This window comes from Patagioenas fasciata, chromosome 5 (assembly GCF_037038585.1).
Source record: "Patagioenas fasciata isolate bPatFas1 chromosome 5, bPatFas1.hap1, whole genome shotgun sequence".
Lineage (NCBI taxonomy): Eukaryota > Metazoa > Chordata > Aves > Columbiformes > Columbidae > Patagioenas > Patagioenas fasciata.
Window position 1 is genome coordinate 11949845 of NC_092524.1, and position 26490 is coordinate 11976334.

At 41.6% G+C, this 26490-nt stretch overlaps 2 protein-coding genes across 3 annotated transcripts; both read left to right on the forward strand.

The window, feature by feature from the left end:
* Nucleotides 1–2379: 2379 nt before the first annotated feature.
* TMEM9B (TMEM9 domain family member B) lies at nt 2380–14254 on the forward strand. 2 transcript variants are annotated; one of them, XM_065839343.2, is made up of 5 exons: nt 2380–2530; nt 3972–4063; nt 8309–8417; nt 9236–9370; nt 13091–14254. In XM_065839343.2, exons 1-5 carry the CDS (start codon nt 2447–2449, stop codon nt 13244–13246), a joined length of 576 nt encoding a protein of 191 aa, XP_065695415.1. In that variant the 5' UTR covers nt 2380–2446; the 3' UTR covers nt 13247–14254. The 2 variants fall into 2 exon arrangements, with proteins under 2 accessions (XP_065695415.1, XP_071665019.1); XM_071808918.1 differs by lacking the exon at nt 2380–2530 and adding an exon at nt 2597–2855.
* Nucleotides 14255–14350: 96 nt separating this feature from the next.
* C5H11orf16 (chromosome 5 C11orf16 homolog) lies at nt 14351–26490 on the forward strand. Its single transcript, XM_071808919.1, is given in 7 exon segments — nt 14351–18573; nt 21788–21968; nt 22776–22935; nt 24115–24343; nt 25116–25732; nt 25734–25778; nt 26189–26490. Coding segments are annotated over 7 exon segments (1719 nt in total). The 5' UTR covers nt 14351–18305; the 3' UTR covers nt 26408–26490.

A 26490-nucleotide genomic window follows, 5' to 3' on the forward strand; every position in this document is an offset into this window, starting at 1 on the left:
AATTCATCCAGCAGTTTGCTTACTAAATCACTACTTACTGTTTTAAAAGGGAAGAATGGACTCATCTTCTAGGAGGAGTAATCTTTACCTCCTGTAGCACCAAGAGCCTGTGGCTCACAAGTCCTCTTTTCTTTTTTTTTGGTGTCCCTGAGTGGGAGCAAGCTCCAAGACCAGGCTTGAAGGTCTTAAAGGCTCTCCCAGCTATCTAACAAAAAAGTGCATTTATTACCTGTGTATGAGAACTCTCTGAGTGTGTTAGGAAATTTGTCTCTCAGACTACATATTAGAAATTTTTTCCTACAGTAAGCTGTGATGATCTGAAACTGCGCATTATTTGCTTCAGCTCAAAACTCGATCCACGTTTTTCTAGAAATTCAACATGTTTTTCAACTTAGCAATCGATTTGTCCATTGCAGACCATGAGCGTGGGTGGTGAGGAAGACACCGAGCCACCTTCATGCTTCAAAACATTTTCATTGCAGATACAGTCATTAAACAGACAAATTGTTTGGCTAAGGCTGAAACCTGATGTATGCTCATTATACTCTGCTGGCAATTCTCCCTGAATTTTAAATAAAGGCGTTTTGTGTTTCCATAGTAACTCAAGCTCCTTTATCGAGATGCCTGATACGCTGTTAGTATTACACAACTCACTGTATTAAAACGAAGTGTAATAGCATAATTGAAAAGTAAACTATATCTAAAGGATTATTTTAGTTCCTGTGAAATTATGACCACTTACTGGAGGTTGGGGAAGGAGAGAATAAACAGAGCAGCTTTTGACAATGTCCAGCGTTGCTACTTAGCAGTTTAGGATTGAAAATGGATATAAGACACCAGGTATAAAAAGTAGGAGATGGAATAAATGGGCTGAGTCATGCAGCCTGCTGTTACTCTGTGAAGCGTGTCAGAGAAGCTAAAATAAGCCAAAGCGTTTTCCCTGGTGGGGCTGGAGCATTTGCTGGACATCGCTCCCGTGCTGGGGATAGGCTGGGTCCAGTCCCAGCAGCACCAACTGGGTCTGGGGGTTTGTGCCCAAGCAGGGAAAATTCTGAAAACGTTCAGTCTGCCCAGGCTGAAGGGACTGCAGCTGGAAATGCTGCTGCTCATCAACACTGGTCCTCTGGAAGAAGGTGAACACAGCTCTTGGGTGGAAATAATTCACCACCATGCTACAAATAGAGAACATTGCTGGATTTAGTAATGTTTTCTTAATAAATAGGTCTGTGCATCTTATCGCTCTCTACAACTACCTGAAAGGAGGTTGTAGCACAGAGGGTGTTGGTCTCTTCTCCCAAGTAACAAGCGATAGGACAAGAGGAAATGGCCTCAAGTTGTGCCAGGGGAGGTTTAGATTGGATATTAGGAAAAATTTCTTCACAGAAAGGGTTGTCAGGCATTGGAACAGGCTGCCCAGGGAAGTGGTGGAGTCACCATTCCTGGAGGTGTTTGAATGACGTGTAGATGAGGTTCTTAGGGATGTGGTTTAGTGACAATGTTGGGTTAACGGTTGGACTCGATTATCTTGAGGGTCTTTTCCAACCAAAATGATTCTATGATACTATATATATATATATATATATATATATATATATATATATATAAAAAAAACACACCTTATTCTCTATTTAAGACGCTGAAGACTTGCTAGGTTCGTTCATTCATTCATTTTTTAATGATCTTAAAGGTCTTTTCCAGTTAAAATGATTCTATAGTATTCTATTCTATTGTGTCTATAAAATGTATCAGAATCCATACAAATTGCCCTTGTATGCTCAGGTATGGAAAAGCTGGATTACTGGCCAGCCGAACGTCCCATTTACAGCGCCACTAATTATCAGCGAGCGAGCACCACGGGAAGGGCCTTGTACAGGAATACAGCGGAAGAACGGCTAGTTAAATGTAAATACGCACAAGCGACTTGCAGAGCTGAACTGACCAGCGCCTGCGTCCCCGCTGGTGTCACCTCTGCCTGGGACCTTAGGTGCGACTTCCGAGAGCCCCCAGCAGAGAGGTAACTAAAATAAAACTTGCTCTTTGCAATGCATTCGTGGCCTCTGGCTCTCCTTGCGACGTGCCTGTGCTTGTGCACACAGGCTCCCCCGCTGACTGCCGTACGTTCCCCAGTATGTCACTGAGGGGACCAGGCCGGCGGGGATGACACCGCGGAAGGGTCCGCTGGAGCTGTGGGGACCGGCGGATAACGGCCACACCGCGCCCGTTGGGCGCTCGCACCCTCGGGACCCCGCACCGTGGCTGCTCGGCCGAGATGCCGGCGCTGCCCCCCCGCCGCGGGGACGCGAGTCCCGCCTGGGGCGGCAGGCGTCAGCCCGGAACCATCCGGCGGCGCCGCGGCTCCCGACGGAGCCGTCATGGCGGCGGACGCGGGCTCACGTGAGGCGGCAGGAGGCGGGCGTTGGCGGCGGCCGTAGGCGGTGGGGCGGACATGGCGGCCCGGTGCGGGGCCTGGGCGCGTCTCTGCCCGCTGCTGGCGCTGGCCGCAGTGGCGGGGCTGGGTGCTGCGGCCAAGGTGAGCCGGGCGGCGGGGAACGGATCGCGGGGGTGCCTCCCGCCTCTCTTCCCGGTTCCGGGGCCCTTCCCTCCGCTTTAGGCGGCGGCCGGAGCCGGTGGGTTCGGCGGGGCTCTGTCCGCGGGACCTGCCCGGTTCTTTCCTGGGGCCTGCGGTGGCCCTTCCCCGGGCACTCGGCTGTCGGTGCTTCCCAGGTAGTATTTGAGACTGTCACCTCAGTGTCTCTGTGACTCACGGAGCACCTGGTGTCTCTGCTGTTTTCAGAGTGCCCGCATCTCGGATTTTTCACCTTTTTAATGATAATCAGCTGTTCGACTTTTCTACGGTGAGACCAGAAGTGACTCGGTATATAATGCAGTCGAGGTTTTCCAGCTGACCTATGGCTATTTTGTGTTATTGTGACCTGATTGTTCAATATAGGTGTTGTTTACCAATGGTTCTTAAGACTTTCCTTTCTAATGCAGTTAGAAATTGCCTTGAACATCTGATAAGCCAAGTTTATCCACTGTCTTGTTTTACTTGGTCAAATAAGTTTTTCTGATTTGTGCTTGAAAATACTTTTATCTGTAACCCCTTGCAGACCATCTCTAGGCTCTCCATGGGGTTTTTGTTCTTGTGCTGTTGGGAAAAGAATAAATTATCCTATTTAAATATTCACAAAGTGGTTTTGTTTTGTTTTGTTTTTCCCTGAAATTCTGTTGTTCCCAGTAGTGATCTGTTAACTTATGATGCAACTTCTTTCTTAATGTCCAAAACAGTAGGCAGTTAATTTTCCTTATTGCTTTCTTCAGTGCCTCTTGTTGCTTATGCCAATTTTAATTTGTTTCTCTGAAACTTGCTTTTACAAGTCTCTGTAATTTTTCACATTTGCTTTTCATTCATTTGGAATTGCAGTTTTGTACTTTTTTTTTTCTCTGCTGCACAATATCCTGCTGCCTTTTAAGAGGAGAGCACCATAGGTTGTACTAGTCCCCTTACTAGTGTTCCTTATAGAGCTGTTTCTGCTGTGGTCAGGGAGGAAAGAATTACCCACAGAGGTTCCTTTGCCAGCTTCAGTTTGGGGTTGATATTCTTTCCTTAGTTTTAAGCTCATTGCTATGTCTGTGTTATACAGCTGTCCTCATGAATTGAGTAGTTGAGTATACCAACATCAATAACTCCTGAATGTGTGTTATTTCTTAAAAAGAAGAGTGAGCTTAAACTCTCGATTTTTCTTGTGAAGAATGTGTTTGCTATCTAAAATAATAGTGTTACTTGACAAATTGTTCTGCTTGCGTAGCAATTTTGAAGGCTTGTTTGTAAACTTGAAGGCAATCCTCAGTAAGACTGTTCAAAGATACTTGAAAGTAGTTTGTGTTAAACATTTCATGTATTACACAAAGCATGCTTTCTGTATCCGGCTATGGTTACTGATGATAATTTGTTGTTGTTTACTTTACAGAATTCTGAGGATGTCCGGTGTAAATGCATCTGTCCTCCTTACAAAGACCATTTGGGACAGATTTACAACAAAAATATTTCACAGAAAGACTGGTGAGTGTCTGTGACATCAAGAACTATAATGAGTTTTACTGGTTAAAAACTTGTTCCGTAGTGATTCTATGTGAGTCTGCTATGGTGCTGCCAGGAGAAATTACATCTCTTGCATAACTTACTGGAACTTTTATTTTAAAAGTACTTCTGAATTCAGCTCTAGCAAGCAGTAAGGCTTGAAATCCAATGTTTTTTTCCCGTCTTTGGTTTTGCTTTGCTTGCTTGCATGTTTGTTTATTTATTTAGACTTGGAAGTAGTAGAAGGGAAGGGGATGTTGTAATTTGAATTCAATTATTTGAAATGGCATAAAGGCAAGGGAGCACAGCCATGGAAGTAGGACTCAGAAGTGTTATCTCCTCCTCCTCTACTCTTGGAACCTATCCTATCATTTAGAGACTTTTCTTTCAGGAGATTTCTGTTCCTCAGAGTGCAGCCAGAGAGTGCAGTTATATGAGATGGCCTCATACGTAACACCAGATTTTCTCCAAGGGAGAGAAGCCTGGTTTCTCTGTGCCTCGGCAATGTGCTCTAATATATTATTTAGACCAGCTATTGCATTTGTCAGGCTCCTCTCCAAGCTGAGGACTCATGTGCATGGCCAAGGATGAGGGTTTGGGGAAGAAAAGGAGATGACAGTGATTTCTTACATTAGGATAGCTACCTTGTGTAATTTCACCTGGAGTATTATTGTCCATGTGAATCATACAAGTAAAACACAGTGCTGTAGAGTTGTGTTGATGTTGTAAGTGCTCTGAGATTCTTGGATCAGCTTATAAAAACATACTTCTTATGTATCTACTCTTCTTCAGTTAGAGAAAAAAATTCTAAGAGACTTTTCGGTCTGACAAGTAGCAGCAGGTTGGCATCTTGATTATGAAAAATTTGTGATCCTGAGTAGGTCCACCACAGTAATTACAGGAGTGAAATTAGTGATACAGCTACCTGTACAGTTGTACCCTGACTTATTAAAGTACTTATAAGAGAATTGTGAGAAACAACACTGTAAACTTCAGTCTAAACTAATGAACATAAAATGTACTGTCCAATGGAATTTTTGTTCTACATGATTAACTTAACAGCATTAGTCCTGCTATGACAAATTAAGTGGCAGTGGTGAAACATACTGGGAGAATTCCAGCTGCAGCAAGTATTTCAGAATAGCAGTGTTACTGGTTTTATTGTTCGTTACCGCTAATCGCAAATGAAAATGGATTTTTTCAGTGGGTATTGATTAGTGTGTGCCTTGCTAGCAGAAAAGACCCTGTTTTCCTTTAAATAAATATTGATACTTGTTGAAGGAAAATTGAGCTTTGAAGGCCTGACTGATTTTGTGGTTACAGATACTGATGCATATAGAGTCTCAAAAAATCTGTTTTTCTATCTTAAATCTCATTTTGTTGAGATAATTTCTTAAGTAACCATCTGGGAATGTTTTATGGCTTTGATGAGTTTGAGATGTCTTCCTGCCACCTCTGAAAGGCTCGACTGCTAGTTCATGCACAATAAATTCAACAAATTTAGTGCTGTAGTTTGGCATCTGCATCAGTGCAAGTGACTTGTTATTGAATAAAACAGAGTGATGTATACCATCCTTTAGGTATTTAGATCAGTCACTTGTGTGACAAGAGCCAGATCAATTTTTAGTGTCTTTATGAATTATGTACAGTATAATGACCACTTACTGCTGGCTTGTCCAGACATAAAATGAAAATTTAATTTTTAATGTTGAACCAACAATGTGCGTCATGATGCTCTTATTTAGATGTGCGTCATGATGCTCTTATTTAGATGTTTCAGTTCTTTGACTTGGAGTAGTCTGTTCTCCCAGCTTCAGGCTGGCAAGTGGCATATTAGGTGAACATCAGGATGTCCTGAGTGCACCAAGCACAGCACTGCCCCCCGGGTGAGGGAGGTGATTGTCCTGGTCTGCTCTGCACTGGTGCGGCCTCACCTGGAGCACTGTGTGCAGGTCTGCGCGCCAATGGACAAAAAGGTTATAAAGCTACTGGAGCATGTCCAGAAGAGGGCCATGAAGTTGGTGAGGGGTTTGGAGGGGAAGCGGTATGATGAGCAGTTAAAGTCACTGGGTTTGTTCAGCCTGGAGGAGGCTGAGGGGAGACCTCATGGCAGCTACAGCTTCCTCAGAAGGGGAGGAGGAGGGGCAGGCGCTGATCTCTTCTCTCTGGCACCCAATGACGGAACCCAAGGGAATGGCAGGAAGATGTGCCAGGGGAGGTTTAGGTTGGACATTAGGAAAAGGTTCTTCACCCAGAGGGTGCTGGACACTGGAACAGGTTCCCCAGGGAGGTCTCACAGCCCCAAGCCTGACGGTGTTCAAGAAGAGACTGGACAACACCCTCAGACACATGGTGTGAACTGTGGGGTTGTCATGTACAGGGACAGGAGTTGGACTCCATGATCCTTGTGGATCCCTTCCAACTCAGGACATTCTGTGATTCTGTGACACCAACACAAGTGTTCACCCTTCTAGGCTTGGACTAGAAACTATTGCAGGCAATCCTGGCCCGATGGACAGCGTGCTAGGCAGGTGTCGTGGTGCCAAAGCACCTGCAGGGTTAAATAACTCACTTGAAAAGTGTTGGTGTTTGTATTTCATGCTTTGAAAGTGTTGGTGTTTCGTGTACAGAGGCTGACTGCAGTGGCAGTTGTGGAGGTGCAGGGAGAGAAGGAGGAAGGAAGGACACCCTGTCTGCAGGTTGAATGAACTGGAAATCTGTGCAGAAGCTGCCCTTCTGACCAGCCTGGCTGGGAGGGCTGCTGCCTTGGTGCTGCTACTGTGGGTGCAAGGGAGAAGGTGCTGGTGTAGAGACAGTTGGGTGCGAATATTGTTTAAAAAAGACCCAGCCTTTTCTACATTTTACTCTAAAATTGCTGTGGAATTGCAGTCCAAGGAAATACATAATCAAAATTTTAAGGTTCTGATAGATTTTACACTTCATAGCAACTTGAAATACTGGAGGAAAAAAAGCTGATATTAATATTTTATATATTCACAGTAACAGACTACTGTACTTAAACTACATACTTGTGCAGCATATTGATGTAAGCTTTCAATCACATGAACAGAAATTGCACAGATGATGACTTGCATGTATTTTTGATTTTGTCACTTGAATACCGCACTCCCCCACAGAGGAGAATGTAATTCTGCTTTCAAATAAATGGGAAAAATAAGCCCTGCACTCCCCTCCAGAGGATGTGACTTGACACTCAGTTTTAGTTATGAAGAAGGAACACAAAAAAACCAGAAGAGATGAAGTTAGTGCCTGGCCAAGTGTTTGCAGCATTGTAACCTATCCCAGCAGAGTGGTGAATCCTATGCTGCTGCTGTCACATCAAGTGTTTTATTTAATTACCTGCTTCTGACTGTACTAATGTTGAAATACCAGGATAAATGTGAAACATCATTTTTGTTCCATCGATGCTTTGCAGAGACACTTGTATGTGAACTCTGAAAAACCAACCTGAGTCAATAAAAAGACCAAAATTACATAATGTATTTGTGGAAGCGGATGTCTCATGGCAGCTGGATTTTAGTGCTGTGGCATACAGTGCCCGTGAGATTGGCAGCCATGCTTTTTGGCATGGGACTTGACTTACCTTTTGTAATCTTAAATCAAATTATGTTTTCACATCTGGGTCCGGTACTGAAAGCTGAATGCTATTTATTCACTATTTTGTTGCTTAGAGAAACAACCCATCTGACTTTTTTTTTTCCTTTTTTTTTTTTTCTTTAATGCCTGTATCTTGTGATGGCAAGAAAAAAGAACTTCTGTTCTTAAACACCAAAGAGAGGTTAATCTGCCTTCAGATGGTGGAAGGGTTGAATAAGGCTCTTTTGAATATGGTGAAGAAAGAAGCGTGTAACTGGAACTTACTTTGATCCATGATGTCAGTGTCAAATGATGTATTTGTGCTTGGATTCAGGTCCTTGGACTTGATTTTTTTAACAGCTTTAATACTTTCTTGGAAAAATGAAAACATTGTATTGAGTTAGAAAGCTCTTAAAACTTGTTTAGCAGCTTGCCAATAAATAGCTGAATTCCTTGTTTAAGTAAAATAATTGTGGAGTAGTGATTTATTTATTTTGATCTTGGATACCTATAATTTAGAACAGCTGAACTGACAAACAGGTGACTTCTCAGCTCCTGCAGCTGGGGTCTGCCTGTGTAGTGGAACAAAACCAGCTCAAAACTGACTGAGCAGTTTCTGTCTTCCTTCAGTGATTGTCTTCATGTGGTTGAGCCTATGCCTGTTCCCGGACCTGATGTAGAAGCTTACTGTTTACGTTGTGAATGCAAATACGAAGAGAGAAGCTCTGTCACAATTAAGGTAAACAATGTCATTCTGTTGGCATATGTTAAATGCTTCAACTCATTAGTCAGTGTGTTTTGTCTTTTAGAGAAATATTCATTTTAAAGGGAAGGATTTTCTAAAGCAGCCTAATATTTAACTTTTTCCTGGTAGTTGCTCAGAATTTCTTTTGAGTAGTAACAATAGCATTGAGCTATAACTGAAGGAGTAGGCTTGAGATCCTTTGTTGAAAATCTCCACTTTTGAGATAAAGCTTTACACCTTACTGAAATTCTGAGTGTTCTAGGGCATTTTGTCAAGCTTTGGACTTTGTTTTCATTATTATTTTACAGGGCCGCTCATTATTCAGCTGTCTTGCTTTGTATGTTGGCAAGTTAAAAAGAGTGAAATCATATATGTTTGCCCTAGGCTGGGGTGAATAGAGTGTACAGTGCATCTTCTTTCATCTTCTACAGTTTTCTTTTTTTTGGTCTTTTAGAAGTTTGGTATTTGTTTTTGCCTTCCCATTTTTCTTAGTGGCTGAACAGTTGCCTTGATTGAGGTGAGATTTATAACACCAGGTTGTTTTAAGAATGATAACATAAGGTCTTTAGCAAGGCCTCACTAAGATAAACTGTCTCAAGCTAACATCTGTCTGCTCAAAACCCTTTTAATACCAGGTTGTAGTTCAGGGTTTTTTCTCTTTTCGTAGGCTTTAAGTCATCTAGTGACATTACCAAAGGTTGACAGGCTCATCACAGGCTTTGCATGTACTGTTCTTTTGATCCTTGCTGCCCGCTGAGAGATTGTGGGGGCAATGTCACAATTCTGACATAAACTTTGTTTGTATTATGTAGGTTACAATCATCATATACCTGTCTATTTTGGGCCTGCTGCTTCTGTACATGGTATACCTTACACTGGCAGAACCCATACTGAAGAGACGTCTCTTTGGACATTCACAGCTCATACAAAGCGATGAAGACATTGGGGTGAGTTCACCAGAGTGTTTGTGTACTTCAGTTAACGTAAAGATTGGGATGGTTAGCTGTTAAATAACTCTTGGGGATGAGCAGCGTTTTTGCCAGGCAGTGTAAATGCTTTTCCTGAAGGGAGATAAAGCTGCAAGATGACTTATGTGAAGCCACTCTCCCATTTTTTCGCTGGGCTAGAAAGCAGTGAAATGAGGACTACTTCAGTTATCCCAGCTCTAGGCACAGATTATTTTCTCAGAGAAGGAACAGAGTAGGAATTGGAGGTAAGCATACACAGGAGGTACAACTTCTTAAGTGTTGATCAGTCTCGCTACTGATCACATTTACACAGGTTGCTCACTGCTTGTATTTCTACAAAAAGAAAGAGGGGTTGCATCTGCTGTTGTTTCTGTTTGAATTTATTGGTGCTAAAAAGTAAAAAAATCATTATTTTATTGAAGTAAAACAGTGATTGATGCTGGAATAGTTTCTTAGTATTGCAGCTAGGAACCAGAATGGATAGTATATTCCAACAGATCAGAACAGCCTTTTTTGGGAAGGAGAGGGGAGTAGTCTGTCAGTGACTTGACTTCCTGTAATTACTGGCCTTCCCAATCTCCAGCACAGTGTTTTTGACTTCTGATAAATACGGAACAAGATAGTCTTCAGTGTCATTACAGGAAGGGAATGCAAGACCTTACGAAACCTTGCACTAGCAGGAGTGAGTCACTTTAGTACCTGCTCGGTGTGGATAAGGAATTCTGGTTGGTGGGAGCAGGTCATCTGTGTGTTGAAGGGGGACTTAGAATAGCATAAAAATATGGACTATGGCTCTGCATTTGATAAATCTGCGTGCATCTGAACCTGATGAATCTGCATGCCTTGGAGAAATATCACCATAATGAGAGGAAAGCTTTCTGAAGCGGCAGCTGGATTGGCGGTAAAAACGTCAGTGCTGAACCACACAAACTGATAAAAGAATTCTTGAGTCTCGGCATCAACGTAGTTTCTCTATTGAGCCATCAAGCAGGACTGCTTTTACTGATGAAGTACACTTCAGGTGTGGCATAACTTCTGAAACCAAACCCAGAGTGTGCAATGGGAAGATTACCGAATGCTTAACCTAAGCATTTCAGTAAACATGAGCGCTTTATTGCTGCTGGAGTAAATGGGACCTAGTCAAAAAAATGTACAATATTAGTGTCTTACGATAGAATCATTAAGAATATTTTAATCATGCCTTCCAGTAAATAGGAAATTAATAGTAGAAGATAAATAAATTTCTTCTTGGCGAAACAAAATTATGATGGCAACACTTTTAAAAATATTTAAAAGCCCTGTGGTTCTGGCAGCCTGTCGCTTCAGTGGTTTCATAGATCTGGAGGTTTCGAACCCAGTAAATGCTCATAACTCTGTTATGCTCAGTATCTGAATTTTTCCAGGTTGTTTTTGGCATGGCAACTGTCATTGCTATTAAACTGAGGAAAAGCGTATTCTTTAATTCTACTGTTTTCTCAACAGCGGCCACATCAGCTATCCTGACTTAAAAAGGTGTTTCTCTTCTGTGGGGGGAGGATATTAAGTAATCAAAATCAAGCATTTTCCTGGATAAGAGTTTTTATCAGCTGTGTTGTCTTTATTTACCTGAACCTCACAGCAAAAATGCATGAGTGTTGCCCAGGTTTGGGCTACTATTGTCTGGAATGAAGGTTCTTCAGCCAGAGGTATATGATTGCTTTTGTGTCCCACTGTTTCTGCACTTCCTTGGGTATTACATGGAAGCACATTCCAAATGATTTTGTATTGCAACCTTAATATTTTCCCAGTTACTTATTGGGAGGGTTATTTGGAAAGGAGGGATTTGAATGCATTCTTACAGCAAATCGGGCAGATCCCTATCTGAAATAAATGAATGTGTGCTGTATGTGATACCTCAGACAAATGAATTTTATTTTATACCTTAGGTGAATCATAGTAATACTTCAAAATCTGTTAAAATATTCTGACTGTAAGCAGAAGTTAAGTAAGTCCCGTGGCAGAGCTCAGGTTAACTGCTGAATGAATTTCCTTGAACTCTGGATCCGTCTTGATGCATTTCATGTTTTGCTGTAACTGTTACTATGACTCTTACGTTTGCTTGTGGAGTCGCTAGTGCTTATATCTGTGGTAGTGCTTGGAACAAAAAGCACTCAGGTCCTTGTGTAGTTCATGCTGCTCCTTTCCTGTTTATCCTACTGTGACGGTGAACATGAAATAATTTGGCTTATCCCCATCCTTGCCTTCTCTCTTGCAAATTCTCGAGGTATTGATCCTTATCACACTTGGGAAATACCACATGTTCGATTTTGTTGCAGAATTTCAAGCCAGTGTGTTTATTCGTTCTCGTTGCCCATTGGTGGCAGTGACAACTGATGAATGTAAGCCACTTCATGGACCTCTTTCCTCTTAAATTCTTTTTCCCCCCCTTGTTTATGTAGAAATTGATGGTAGCTAGCCTTTGGGCTGAGATTGTTGTTTATCAGGAAAGCCAGTGCCATCTAGCTTGTCCCGCGCTCTCCCTTCCGCCCTCTATTCTATGGTATAAATGTGTTGCTATTGTGATTTTTGTTTCCCTGCAAATGAAGTGGTTTGTCACCTGTTAAATTCCCATTCTAGATATAACCAGCTGCATAGTTTTTTATGGTGGGGTCATAGCTCTTTGGGTCAGGGATTGTCTTTTGTTCTCTGTGAGTGTATTCCTTAGCTCAGTGAGTCTTGTGTGGCTGTGGGACTTGTAGGCATCACTTCAGTGGGTATCATTGGTAATAATTTCTGTGCTACGAAGAATTATGATTGAGCTACTCTAAACAGTCATATTACAAAATAAAGTATCCATTAATGTCAATGCCTTCAACAGTGTTCTGGGGAAAAAAATAGGGAGTATGAAGTGTACACACTTCATACATTTAATATAGGACATAATTATGTTAGTTTTCATTATGCATTGTATATGTGATGCATTTTGACACAGCTTTAGCAACATGGCTTTGTCCAAACCAGTTTGATAGCCAAATAAGAAGTTCAGTTCCAACTTTTATTATTTTTAACTTTATTCTATTTACTAGAAGAAAAGAAAGCTTTGCAGGTACTGTCAGAAAACAGAGTAAATATTAAACCAGCACTGGGTTGTTGTTGAGCTCTGTCACTTAAACAGCTGTATTGACACTTTACTTTTAGAGAGCTCAGTACAATAGGTTTAGTTTGGTAAACGTCAGAGTGTGTTGGTTTTATATAGAAGCTGTGTGTGAACATCCTGAACTGCCTGACGGTAAATGGCTTTGAGCTGGCAGATAACTGACTCTTGAATTCAGTTTTGAAGTGAAGTGCGTTCATGACAATAACAGGAGCCTGCCAGCACCTGGGTCTGTTCCAGGCTTCTGTCCCACCAGCTGCTGATGGATGCAAGACTGTGCTGCTGGTCTGGCAGCTCCCCATGAGATCTCTGGGCAGCAGGGAATTGTTTGACAGTGTGATGAAGTTTGGTCTATTTGGGAAACCTATGGAACTTACCTTGAATGAGAAATCAAAGTACAGTTCTAAATACTTAAAAAAGCTTGCTTGGTCATTATTACTAACCAGCTTGTTGAAACAACTTGTTTACCTTAAAATCTCATCTTTTGGAATGTAACAACAAAAAAGGACTAATGTAATTGCTCAGCGGAATTGTTGAGATCTGACTACTGATTTTTGCCATTCCAGGATCACCAACCTTTTGCAAATGCTCATGATGTGCTGGCTCGTTCTCGGAGCCGCGCCAACGTACTGAACAAAGTGGAGTACGCCCAGCAGCGTTGGAAGTTACAGGTCCAAGAACAACGCAAGTCTGTCTTTGACCGTCACGTTGTGCTGAGTTAATTGTGTCTCAGCAAAACAACTGCAGGGAAGTGAAGTGGACTAATTAAAAGAGCTGACTTAGGTCTTCCTGATCCTGCCAGTTCAGAAGGGTTTTCTTAAATGGTTCATTATTCATTTACAAAAAAAAGTAAAGTATTTGAACTTTGAAGGAATGTACTGGAACAGAAGCAATTTAAAAAACTTAGTTAACCAAAAGCTTAAATCTTCACATTTTCAAATGGCTTTTGCTAATAAAACTGAAAAGAAAACAAACCTGAAGGTATCTTGGGTTGCCACTGTAGTACCTTATTTACATTTGCGACTTTATGGTGGTTTTTAACTATATATTTTTCTCTAGTATTTATGTGGTTAAAAAGTACCTGGGAACACAGTAATTACTTGCAACTCACTAATCGCTTTATGTAAACACCTTTTGTAAATATACTTGGATTTTCTTCTAACTGATGCTAGGTACTGGAAATCTAAATCTTACAGTGTAGTTTTCTTACTGGAGAATGAAATCCTGATTGTCTGTATTCATCATTTGGTTTCTTGCACTCGTACTTTCAAGATGCTTGTATGTCAAGTGATGTTTTCAGATTTAAGGCAAAACTTAAATGGACACTGACTCTTTGAGCTGATACTTGAAGTACTGTGACGTAGATAAACACAAATGCAGTGCATATCAAGACAGTGTTGGAATTTTGTTCTGTTTTGCTTTAATAGCTTAATATATTGTATGTGAATATCTCTTTAAACAAATCTTCACCCTCTCTTTCCATGGGTAAAGTCTCAGGATTTAGTGTATGATGAAATATTTATTATAAAAATCTTTCTGCATTTGTCTGGATTGATAGTGTAAGGCACATATTCTATCTAGCACCTGTCATCTTGGGAGTTAGGTGTATTTTTTTAATCTGTGATTCTGTACTCATCTCTTTTAAGAGGTCTGCAGTTGCTAGATGACTAACTTTCGTATATCCCCTTTCAAATGTAACAATTAAGGATAAAACTGCTTTTTGAAAAACAGATGTGCATTATTTGTATGTCATTTTTCTCCCTCATCACCCTGCATGCAAACTCCATCCATAAAAGCACTTCTCTGAAAATGCTTCAGAGTAGAAACATGCACTTGTTTAGTGCCTAGATAAAAGAAAGGCTCACCAAATTGCTAATTGCAAAAAGTGTTTAATCCCTGACTCAAATTTAGCTATGCATATGTTGTTACTTTATTGTCCTATACAGTTTTCCATTCCAGTGTGGAAGGAAATGCTAGATGGGACAGTACTGTATGTCGCTGGGGGGCAGAGAAGCTTGGGAAATAAACTGTACCTGTACACATAGCTCTGCCACATCACAAACATAGTCGTCTCATAACATTTGCACGTGAATACAGCTCTTTCGTAGATACAGAGCGTGTCAGTCCTTAGAAAAACTGAGTTAATCTGGAGGGAATTATAATGGGTGGCTAATTGGTGGAAGCACAGGATTCTTTCTTTAAAATAAAAAAGGCGACACAAGGTGCATTGACAGGACAAAGAAATCCAGATTTGGGTTTGGTTGGGTGTTCAACATCCTACCCTGGTGAGTCAATAACCAGTTATGACACTGATGTTCCCAGGGTCCCCTAAATAAAAATAATGTGAGTTGCTTGTTGCAGGCATGCCTGTCTACCAGTTTCAGGAGATGTTCCACCTCCTGACTGCCTTTCTGATGAGGTCTGATCTGACGTGGGTGGGAGGATGCAGAATACGGCATCGTTGCGGCCCCACACCAGGGCAGCAGAAGCAGGATGGTTTCGCTGATGACTGACAGTCCCAAGATGACAAGATGGGGTCTGTGTAGCTCTTTTGGTAGTAGTTCAATCGTTTCTAATCTTACAGTGTCTTCTGAAAGCTTTAAGCTGAACTGCTTTGGTTTTGGATTTTTTGTGTGGTTTTACTTCGATTGATAGAAGAACCAAATAGTGAGATAGTCTAGGGTGTCAAGGTAATCCTGTAAAATGTAGGGGTTTTGAAGCTAGATGTCGTATTTCCTTGCATGTGTACAATCAGACAGCTATATACTGATACAAAACATCTATATACCTATATATATTTGATTATACACACTGATTGCTCCATACCGTGTTTCTAAGTTCAGGCAAAACTTTAAAACGTTTGTCTTGCCACTGATAGCTCGCCCTTTTCAAATTTTGTTTTGTCTACCCCTACCAATGCTTTCTTAGAGACCTTCTATACGGTGTTTTACTTCTTAGCACTAAGGGAATTTCCCAAAATTACAGGTATAATGAAGATTAAATTTGAGGGTATGAAGCTAACTGATGTGTACCCGTACCTCTAATCTGGAGACAAATGCACCACAAATTCCTTCTAAACAAATGCTGATTTTCTGTGTTTAAAATGGAAGCTATGAAAACTAGTTTGCTTATGCCTTAATAGTAAATATTTATCTAAATTCTAGCTGATTGTTTATATTGTTTGATATTTAGACATGAAAGGACGAAATGCCAATAAATGAAAATACTGCTTTAGTAAACTGTAACAGAATACATACAGGAAGTAAACAAAGTACCTTCTTGATTACTTTTTCAGGTAATCTAGTTGTGCTCAATACAGTTTTAAAATTTCTTGCCCTTTATGCAAGTTTTGTTGCCATCATAGCTGTGGTGTGGGTGGAAAAGCCAAACCAGAAATGAGCAGATCTGACTGTAAGCTGCTTTGCATGTTGTCAATTGACTATAAATTGCAGCAGTCGTTGACTCAGCGGAACAAGCTGCATAATTCAGGTAAGAGACTTGCGTATTGCTGTATCGAGCAACAGATCTTCGCTGAATATCAATATTTTTGTAAATCACTTATGCCAGCTATTCGGTAACAGTGCTTCCGTAGTTTTTAAATGAATCTTGTTTAATATGATCTCTTATTAAATAAGGTGTAAGAAAAATGGACTTTAACTTCTTTTTTAATATCATTCAGGTATTTTCAGGTACTATTCATCAGTCTTAAAATAGCACATCTTGTTTCCTTGGATTTTACTTTCATCTGAAGATTGGTGAGTCTCTAGTCTAAAAGGAAAACGATCCTAACACTTGCATTTTGCACTTTGTGCAGATAGTAAGGCAGCAGGTAATTGTTTTATGTAATGCTATTATGCAGCAGAAGTGTCAGTACTAAGCAACAAATACTAGAAGTATTCCTTCTTTAGGGGTTGTGGTGGTTTTCATTTGTTGCTCTATAGTGTTGTTTTATTAGAAAGTGTTTTTTGCTATGTAACAGACTTTTGTCCTCAATGTTTTTAACTTGTTAGCAGTAGAAAGTTTTTAGACAATAACCCAACCTGTGGAAGTAGAAAAGAGAAAGATTATTGTCTGCTATTTTCATTTTATAAAGAGTGTATATATTCACCTCTGAAGCTCTGCATGTATATTAATGTAAAATAGATGTGTTCATGCTTTCAGCCTACGTATAGAAGTATCCGTTTAAGATGCATGTGACTCTTCTGTGTAGCAGCATGCTGTAAATGAATTATTAACTCGTAGGATTTTTGTTGTGAGACCTATTTGCATTAGAAAAAGAGATGACAGTGAATACAGAGGCTTTTTGATAGAATGTCATGTGAGGAAAGGTCTGTACTGAGTAAAAATTCTTTCTGTATTAAATGTGGCAGGTATGAAATCATTAGAAAATGTTAAAATATGTTCTTATAAAGGATTGAGAGGATCCCGTTTATGTTATGGAACCATGGTCTGAACATTGGAAGCTTTGCAAGGTTTTTGTGAGTATGTAATCTAGATGTTTCTAGTAAGCTAGTGTAATGTTCAGGTGTAGTTCCTATTTTCAAGGGTGGACTATAACCTCAGTGTGTTAGACAGCAATGGGTGGGTGTGGAAGTGGATGGTAAGAGTGTTTTTGGGTGGATTCTTTGTAGGCAAGTATTACTTGCAATCAGTGAGGATGGTTCACAGTCATTCTTTAAAAGTTAATTATTTAAAAATTATTTTCAATTAGCTATTAGGTGATGATCGTTACAGCTATGCTGCTCTTTAGCTGTCTGAATAATGATACTGGGAAGGCACTATAATGTAGCTTCCTATAAAACACTGCAAGATTAACTTTCTAATAAAAGTATAAAGTTGATTTGAGTAGTTGGACCTGCTGTAACACGGCTCTGAAGAGAGGGTGTGTGGTTTTAGTAGGCCAGTCTTAGTTTCTAGCAGTGCATCAACCACTATGTGCAGTCCCTTCTTAGTAAAATAATTTATAATTGGAAAAATACTATGAGGACATGCGTTTTTTTCCTTGAATAAATTACTTCTTTCATATTCTTCTATCAGTAGGATTGTATTTGTTTCATATCTGTGTTAAATATGCAGGTGAATGCAGAAGCAGTATGAGGGCCCAAGGAAATGTCAAGTTAAGCAGAAATTAATCCTCTCAACGTTTGGTAAAACTTTTGGTGTAGAATGGATTTAATACTTGACAGGCATAAAATTAATATTGAGATCCATTCCCTGCACAAGTTTTCTATCTAATTAAGGTAGTGTAGTGAAGGAGACATCAAATTAATAGAGAGAAAAAGTAATTTGTCTTTGAATGCTTTTTGGTATGAACAGGGAGTCTGTTACTGGAACAGTAGGTTTATTTTTTTTTCAGTGAGGAGAAGGAGGTAGAGAGATTGCCTCTGATGTTGACCTGCTTTTTATTGTCTGTAGAGGTGTAAATGTTGGAGGATTCAGAGCAAACTATACCTATGTGTGGTACATAAAGGTAGATCATTTCTAAAGCTGAGGTGAAAGGAGACTACTGTTTCTTTTAGTAAACTTCAGTGGTTTTATTTTCATAAAATCTTTTTTTTTTTAAATCAGTGTTGCTGACTTGCACCTTCTTTCATTTTCAAATGGGACATTGTCTGCTCTGTGTATCAATCTTCCAAGACTATTCTGAAATGTCACAAATGCATTAGAAGTTTCTCCTGGAAAATGCCAGTAATACCAAGTGTTGCTAAGTCCAGGTGAGTTTTTTCTCCTGTTCAGTATAACTTGTTAAAACTATTATGTGATTACACATTTCCAGGTTAAATGCAGAGCCCGATGGATGGCAAAAGCTGCTGTGACCTCATGAGCAAGTTGTCTGTCTGTGGTGAGACTCAGCGCATACAACTGGCCAGACCTTTCTGTGCTGACCCGGTGGTCACGTTGCACACGTACCCAGAGACACCAAACCAGGTCACTTGCTCTGAAGATTTGTCGTTTCTTCCTTTCGTGTCTGAGCATCTCGTCGCGGAGAACTTCTACAGTGAGCCCTGCACCTTTCCCTACCAAATGTCCCATTCCAATTACCACAGAAGTGAGTGCTCCTATGGGCCAGCTTTCATCAGAAAGAGGAATGAGAGGGAAAGACAGAGGGTTAAATGTGTCAATGAAGGCTACGCTAAGCTGCGACATCACCTGCCGGAGGAATATGTGGAGAAGCGGCTCAGCAAAGTAGAGACGCTCCGTGCTGCAATAAAATACATTAGCTACCTACAGTCTGTTCTGTACAGTGATTCTGTGGTGGCAGAAAAAAAATGTCCTGGAGCCAAGCCAAGTGCCTAAAGCATTTAACAAAACCAGTTTTTGAAGATGATCTAAGCTGTTCCAAACTAAGCAAAAGGTATCCTGTCCAGGCACCTGGTAGCCACTATATTATTAGTGACATGCACGTTCGTGGCACATCTTAGGATCAGGTCATAGCACACGTCAGGATCAGCCCACAGAACAGATTTTGATTTCAGATTTCAGTCAGTTAATTCATGGAAATTGGAAAACACGTATAAAATTGTCACCAAACCAAAAATGTAATACCTATGTGTGTGAAGTAACTGTATACATCATCACAGCCTGCATGCTTCAAAATAAATGCTTTCCTCTGCTGGGACTGAGATGCCTCTCATTTTCTGTAATTTTACTAGTTTACTCTCAAATGCACTTTCTGAAAAGATTTTTGGTCTAATTGCTGGTGTTTCTCTTAAAAGATTAAGGGTTCCCAGGAATGTTGTTAGATGCCAACAGAAAGGATAACTTAGTTAAAAAAGGGGAAAACAAAAAGGGCAGGGGAGCAGCTCGTTGAAGCATGGTTTCTGAACATACGAAGAGCAAAATGTCTGGCAAATGCTGTTCCATCCTTTTCTTATTAATGAATATTTGTTTAAATCCCGGTAGAAACTACTGACTGCGCCTAATTTCTATTGAAAATTGGATTCTTCAGCTGTCAGTGCCCTTAAATATTACTAGGACTGCTCACAAATTCCAAGTAAATAGAGGGTTGGCAAGACCTTGGCCTTGGGGAAAAAGAAAAAATCCTGCAACAGAAATTTTTTGGGACTTTCACTGCTAATGGTTGAGGTCTGGGATGGTCTTCCCTGACCCCTGTTTCTCTGTCCTATTGATGGTTTCGGCTAAGTGATATAGGATAGATTTATATTTATGTGAAGTTAGTGAAGACAGTTTAGCTTATGACTGGCAAAATGTTCTTAATATTTGCTGTATGTAAGGGAATTTTATTATTGACATTAATCAGTTCTGCTGACAGCATGGGAGCGGGTAGTCTGTGGGTGCAGCTGAATGTACAGAAAACGGTTACAGACTGCCTAAGTGCTGTATCCTTGTCCCTAATTGCAATCATCCTGTTGTTTTTGTAGCAGTGAATTGAAAAATGCCTACCAAATGCAATTAAGTATTCCTCCCCCCCCCCCAGAAAAAAAAAAAAGTTAACATTTGTTAAGGAGAAAATGGAGATGAGGGATCACAGCCAGATTTCTGCACTGTATTCTGGTATTTTTTTTGGTGTGCACGTTGCAGGAAGAGGGTAGAATTAATCCTTCCCCTTTATTGTGGAAAGTTTGTAAAGTGATGTGACCTCAGTTTGTCTCAGCTTCAACCTCTACGTCCACGCTTCAAACCAATTTATTTGTCACACTCTGGTGGCAGGCACTTTTTTCTAAATCTGAACCGTAACTTTGTGTGATGCTATTTTCTGCCCTGCGATAGTAGGCAGAAAGCCTAGAGGACACTGTGCCCTCTTATAATTCCTTCTCTGCCCCTGTGGTCTTGCAGTGCAATGTCTAGACCAAGGGGGAGCTGAAAATTGCGTGGATGTGTGGCAGATAAATGGTCCTCTCTGTGGTCACCCTCTGCTGGTTGTGAACTGGTGAGGTCAGGGTGACCTGTCCTGGTAGCAGTGCTGGTGACAACCTCCTTAGCAACGAGGAAACACTGGCACAAACGGCTCCGGCAGGCAAGATTTCTGCCTTGGGACTAAACCCAAATCAACGTAGTGTTGTTGATCGCTGGTAAGTTTGAAATGCTGCTGTGTCCAAGTACTTGGAGTTATCTAGAAAAAGAAAAATCTCATAAGGTGTTGCTGCCTTTGTGAGTGTCCTGTTTTATATAGAAATAGCGAACCTGGCTCTCAGCAGTGACAGCACCGAATAGATTTAAAACAGGGCTTAATGTAGAAGTGATAGTTGGTTTTCTTTGTGAAGTATTACTGATTCTGGCGTGTTTTGGTTTATAATAGAGGAGTTTGTGTGGCTGTGAAACAATTGAATATATTGTGTTAATTTGCTGACTTAAAGATGTGTTTTGCAACAGTTAATCTGCTTCTGTTTGGTATGCTAGTTTTCTGCAATTACATATATCTGGGAGTCCCTATAAAACGGACTCTCAGATCATATCTCTTGTCGAAGAGTCAAAATAACATTTAAACATAATATGAGACCTTAAACGGTATTTTGTAAAGTAAATTAGGCACATAAAACTTACATGTTGTTGAGTTTCCTTGCACATTTTACCCTAAACATGCTAAACATTTCTAAGCAATATTAAAAAAAAAACAAAGAGTGGAAGCTTGTATATGAAATCTTGTCAGATTCCCAGAGATAGCATCACGTCATCAATCTTACTGTGACAGCCTCTGAATAGTTATCACTTGTCAAATCTGAGCATGTCGTTCTTTCCTATGACAAGCCATAATCCTACTGTTATAAAACATGACAGGACAGCTGAAAGATCAAAATATTTCCTCTTAATACATCACTATAAATAAAACAAGTAACAGGCAACTGTAATCTAATGTCACGTTCAAAAATTGTCACATTTACCCAGCTTGTCAACAGCAGCTGGAGTTTCTGTTGCAGCTTGTGAAACAGGGAAGATTTGGCTGGAACTGTGTATGAAAAAGCTTTAGAGGAGAGCGTAGGTATAAGAAAAGAAGGCTGGGTGTTACAGAGGGAAACAAAAGTTGGAGGGAGGTGAAAGCTCCTGCTTTCCTGGGGATTTTCACAGCATTTCTAGTTTCCTTGGCTATTTCTGTCCCTCTACCAGGTTGGGATTTGGGTGACTGAAGATCACTGAAGTCGGTTATATGGATTCATCTGACCAAATGCCAGTCTGTATATTTTGAATTCACTGTTTTAAAATAAAAGTAAACCATAAAAGCTACTGAGTTCTTGAGGTACACTGGAAAGCATTTGTTTGTGTTGGAAAATGCCGGTACATTGTCTCTTTTCAACTACCAGCAGATCACAACCAATTCCTGCAGGTAGCTGCTTTTGCAGGAATGTCTCATTCGACTCCGGATCACAGGTTCTGCAGCGCAATTCCAGCTCTGGACAAGTTCTTGTGCTCCAGTGTCAGCCCCTGCTGCAGGAGCTCTTTTGTGGTGCATCCTGCCTGGATCGCCGAGCCCCGAGCCCCCCAGAGGTAAAACCAAGTTCATGTTTGAGTCTGTGATTTGTTCTTTTTCATGATATCTAATAGGATAAAACAGGCTAGAATGTGTCAGCTTAATAAATTAGCAGCATGAACATCATCTGAGCTTTTTCCTCCCCTGCACTGGCAGTTTTTTAGATGGTATTAACTAAAGTGATTTGCTACCCTGGAGATTATGAAAAGCAAAGCCCGAGTAAACCTCCTATCAAAGAAACATTCATTTAATATTATTTTGATAGATAAAAGCATCTTGCGTTACCAGCAATCTTCTGTGAAATGTTCCTGATACTTTGTGACAGGGGATTATTTTTCCTGTTTTGAACTTGAACCTGTCATATACCAGCAGTTTCGTTGTTTACATTTCTACTTTTTGGTTGTTCCCTGAATGCCCAATGTAAACCATCAGCCACAGAGCTCTTGAATGCACCTACACTGTGCTGGCGATGGATCCTTTCTCTGTCCCAGCCTTAAGGGTTGCATTGGCTTTCCATGTAAGTGGCAAAGGATCCAGTGCAGGTGATGCTGTCCCAGGATTCCAGCTTGTTCCTGGCTCATTTCCTCTAAACCCCAAACCAAAGAAATCTGGCTAAAACCAGACATTGATTTTTTTTTTTTTTCCCCAAAGCAAGTAACTGTTCCAGCAATAGCAAGTTTCCTGTTTCTTCCCACATGCCTTGGCCTGTGGGAGTGCTACAAAATGAGGTGGAATGATCCAGTTCTTAAATTTTACAAGATTTTTTTTTTCATGACCTGCAGAAGCTGTTTCTTCCAGTGCTGACCCGTTTTCTTTTCTTCAAGGTGCCAATGGCTTAGCCACTGCCTCCCCTCCTCTGGCCCCGCATGGAAAAGGCTGAGCCCGTCGGGGAGATCAGTGGGCTTAGACAGCAACGTCCCCGTGCTGGTGAGAAGGGAACAAGATGGATTTTATTATCGTGGTACAGTAAAAGAGGAGACAGAGGTGAGTGATAGTTGCTGTGTGGTAGTCATGGGGATGTGTAGGGTGTCTGATTCACCTGCAGTCCTCACACTACCCGAGTGCTGTGCAGCAGTTTTGATTTCAGCTGGTGCATGAGCCAGAGAACAGATCACCAGGACAGCTGATGGTCATGATTATGTACATTTATAAAGCTCCTGATGTGCCTGATTCCAGGCTGCCCTCACCTCCTGCTGCCTTGCATGCCGGGTGAGCCTTTTGCCTCAGCCACCAATAAACTGGTGATGATCAGACCCTTGCTCTGCTCAGCCTGCTTTACTGAGTCTGTTTCCAGGAGTGGACAAGCGTGCTTCTGGGGATCCTCATCTCGTGCAGAAGCCGGGTACCTCCCAAACTCTCAGTTCCCAGTGAAAGTGGTGGTGTTTGTACCTTGCAAGAGCCGGTCCTCTGCTTCTGTCAGTGCTGGGCACTGAGCCAGGCTCGGGCAGCACGAGTGGTGTTGTGAGCAATGTGCCAGCCACTGTTGTGTGTAGACACATCCCCATCAACAGCACAGGGAAAGCATTAGTGTTTTATATACACACTTCCAGCTTGGGTCAGCTATGGACCAATGGCTCAGTGTCTTTTCAGAAATGTTAGTGAAAGCTTTAATTCATTAGTTTGTTAGCACTTCAAACTTAACAGAAAAAAGAGTCCATTATTTCTTGAGAACAGGGAAGTGACTGCTTTCACTGTTGATGGAAAGCCTCTTGACAGACCTGAATTTAAAGAAAATAAAATTTCCCTGCAACCCACAACCCCCCCAAGAAGCCAGGAGTTAACATCATATGTAATGAGAAAAGACTTGGGCATGACTGAAGAGCAGGTCTGAACAGCTTTAGTGTCCTTTGTTACCTGGTGCACACACTGTAGTTTGTGAAATCCAGTTGCACACTATCTGTAGCTTTTACTTTTGGGGAAGAAAATACAGATGCCAGCAGCAGTGAATCTGTACATATGCTTCACTTGACCTGCTTTTTGGTGAGCCTCTCAGGGCTTTTTCTGGCTGTCTTGTTGCCAGATCAACACCACAAGCTATTAGTTATTGTTCAGGCTCAGCTGGTGTTTTCACCTAGCCATAGAATGGCCTTCTGGTGAAGGTTACGTGACCTGATGCATTACAGACTGTTTTCAAGTGAAACTATTATTTTGTTCCTGGTACAGAGTGACAGAGGCATGTTCCTGGTAGAATTTGCCAAACCACCTGTGTCACGTGGAAGGCATCCGGTGTGTGTGCAAAAAACAGGAAAGGATGACATCCTGGAATACGTGAACGGGATGAAGCACTCCTTGCTCCCTGGAGACAAAGTGCTGGCACCCTGGGAGCCAGATATGGCCAGATATGGCCCAGGAACTGTCCTCACAGGAATTGAGACAAGGGACCCTTTACGAGGTAAGAAAGATGCTGCCCTCTTCTTCCTCACCTTGATTGGGAACATGAGCGAGATTGGCAGGATAAACTCTTGTGGTGGTGCTACTGCCAGAGAAATACTGTGCACAGACTGTAGTTCGACCTTGCTTAAAGCTTGCAGGAGCTGATGGGACTTTCTGATGGATATCTGCATATAATCTCACCAGTCTGACCCTGAGCAAGTTGCCACCCATAAAAATGTCGTCTTCTGTGTCCACTGATGTGCCCATCTGCTTTGACACGGACGTGTCTGGCACGTGCAGGATGGTGGCTTTTTCCTGAGGGGTCCAAGTGAAACAGCTCTCAGGAAGCACTTATCTGTGCTTGAATACTCATATTTGTACCGAATGGTACATCTGGGGGTGATTTTATCACCCAAGTGTAGGAGATTTCAACAGCCCATACATTTTTCCCATGTCTGACAGTCAGGCTCCACTGACATTAAAATACTGTTCTCAAAGAAGTACTGCTAACTTTGACAGTAACAACAAAAGTTACTCAGTCAATGTTTTCTTGTTCATCTGATGACAAATTGGGAGGAAAGATGCTACCAAGCCTGTTGTCACACCAGCGGTGCCCTAGCTGTATACTGCACCCTCCATGACATGATGGTGAGGTGTTACAGAGAGGGGTCATAGCTGGTTCTACTGCTTGACCAGAGTAGAAAGTGCAATAAGCTGCAAATCCTGATCTGTATGTGTGTGCTGCCCAAGCAGACCACCTGCTTATGGCTGCTTACCTTTCCTCTTAACAGCCTCAGAAGATGAAGAAATTACAGTCCAGTTCTGGAACGACAAGAAAGTGAAGCTCCCACGTGGTGTGGCCCTGTGGATCCCTCCTAGCCTGTGGGAGAGGGTTATAGAGATGATCCACATGCCCTTCACCAGCAGGATGAAGCCTGGAGACAGTCTGGACACTAACTCTTGTATTTTTTCCTGCAGTCCTAAACTAGCCCTGGCTCCTGTTTGTGCTCTACATCTCCTTGCCAAGCACTGCTTTCCCTGCTCACCCTGCTGGCCACGTTTCCATTGTCACTGTGATGGTGTATGCTGTTTGTCAGCACCTGCAAGGTGCCTTTGCTGCTGCCATCCCCATTTTGGTGCCTGGTGGCCTCTTCCATCCAGGTCTCTGCTCTTCCAAAGCAAAACTGAAGAGACAGAGTCCAGCAGTGAGCCCTCTCCACACCTTCTAGAACTGGAAGGTCCAAAACAAGAAGAACCAGCAGCTGTGGAAGCATCTCCCCCCTCTTCTGATTCAGAGTGGGATCTGGAGCCCTTCCCCACTGAAAGTGCTGTGGTGGACAGTGCTGATAACAGTGGCTCTGGTTGTCTTGAGAAGCCCAGGCTAAAGGGTTCTGCAAGACCAGAGGATAAATACTGGAGAAGAAGCCACTACAAGTCCCATCTCAGTAATTCAGGTACCTTTTAACCATTTGCATAGGGAAGCAGCAGCCAGAGGGAAATAATGAAGTGTGTTCTGGGTCCCCTTCATCTGAGCAGTCACTTTGCCTGGGATGCAGCCTCTCATACAATATTTCCTCCTCCCGACATTTCTGCTGCCTCACCTTGCATGCCAGCTCTTCTTTTGGCAACTCACCCAATGGAAAACTGCCAGAACAATGAATTTCATGTTCCACATCATTTTGCTATGTTTTTTATGATGTTAACATCTTCATTAACCTTCGTAGCTAATCCATGCAGAATAAATTGCCTGAAAATTCCCTTCAGGCTTAAAGTGCATTTTCCTCTAGTCTGAAATTAATGTTTCTCCATTTCAGTTCTGGTTTTGCTCTTCCTAAGGCTTAGTTACAATTTTACTCCTTCCCAGGACCTGGTACTCGCAGCAGCACTTGTAGAAAGGACAAGTCGGAACCCAAAGCTGTCTCTGTTGTGCACATGTCCCATGTTACCCCGACTAATCGGAGGGCAATGTTTGAAACCATTGAGCAGTCTCCTGGAGGGCAACTCACAGTGGAAGAAATCCCAAGAGACGAAGATTTTAAGCCATCGTTGGGGGCAAGGTAATGTGTATCAATATTGTATTTAATTAAGCACATGATTTGTTTGAATGGAATAATGGTCTTGTGGCTGGCTAGAAAAATATATCGTTCCTAACTTAACTACCTGATA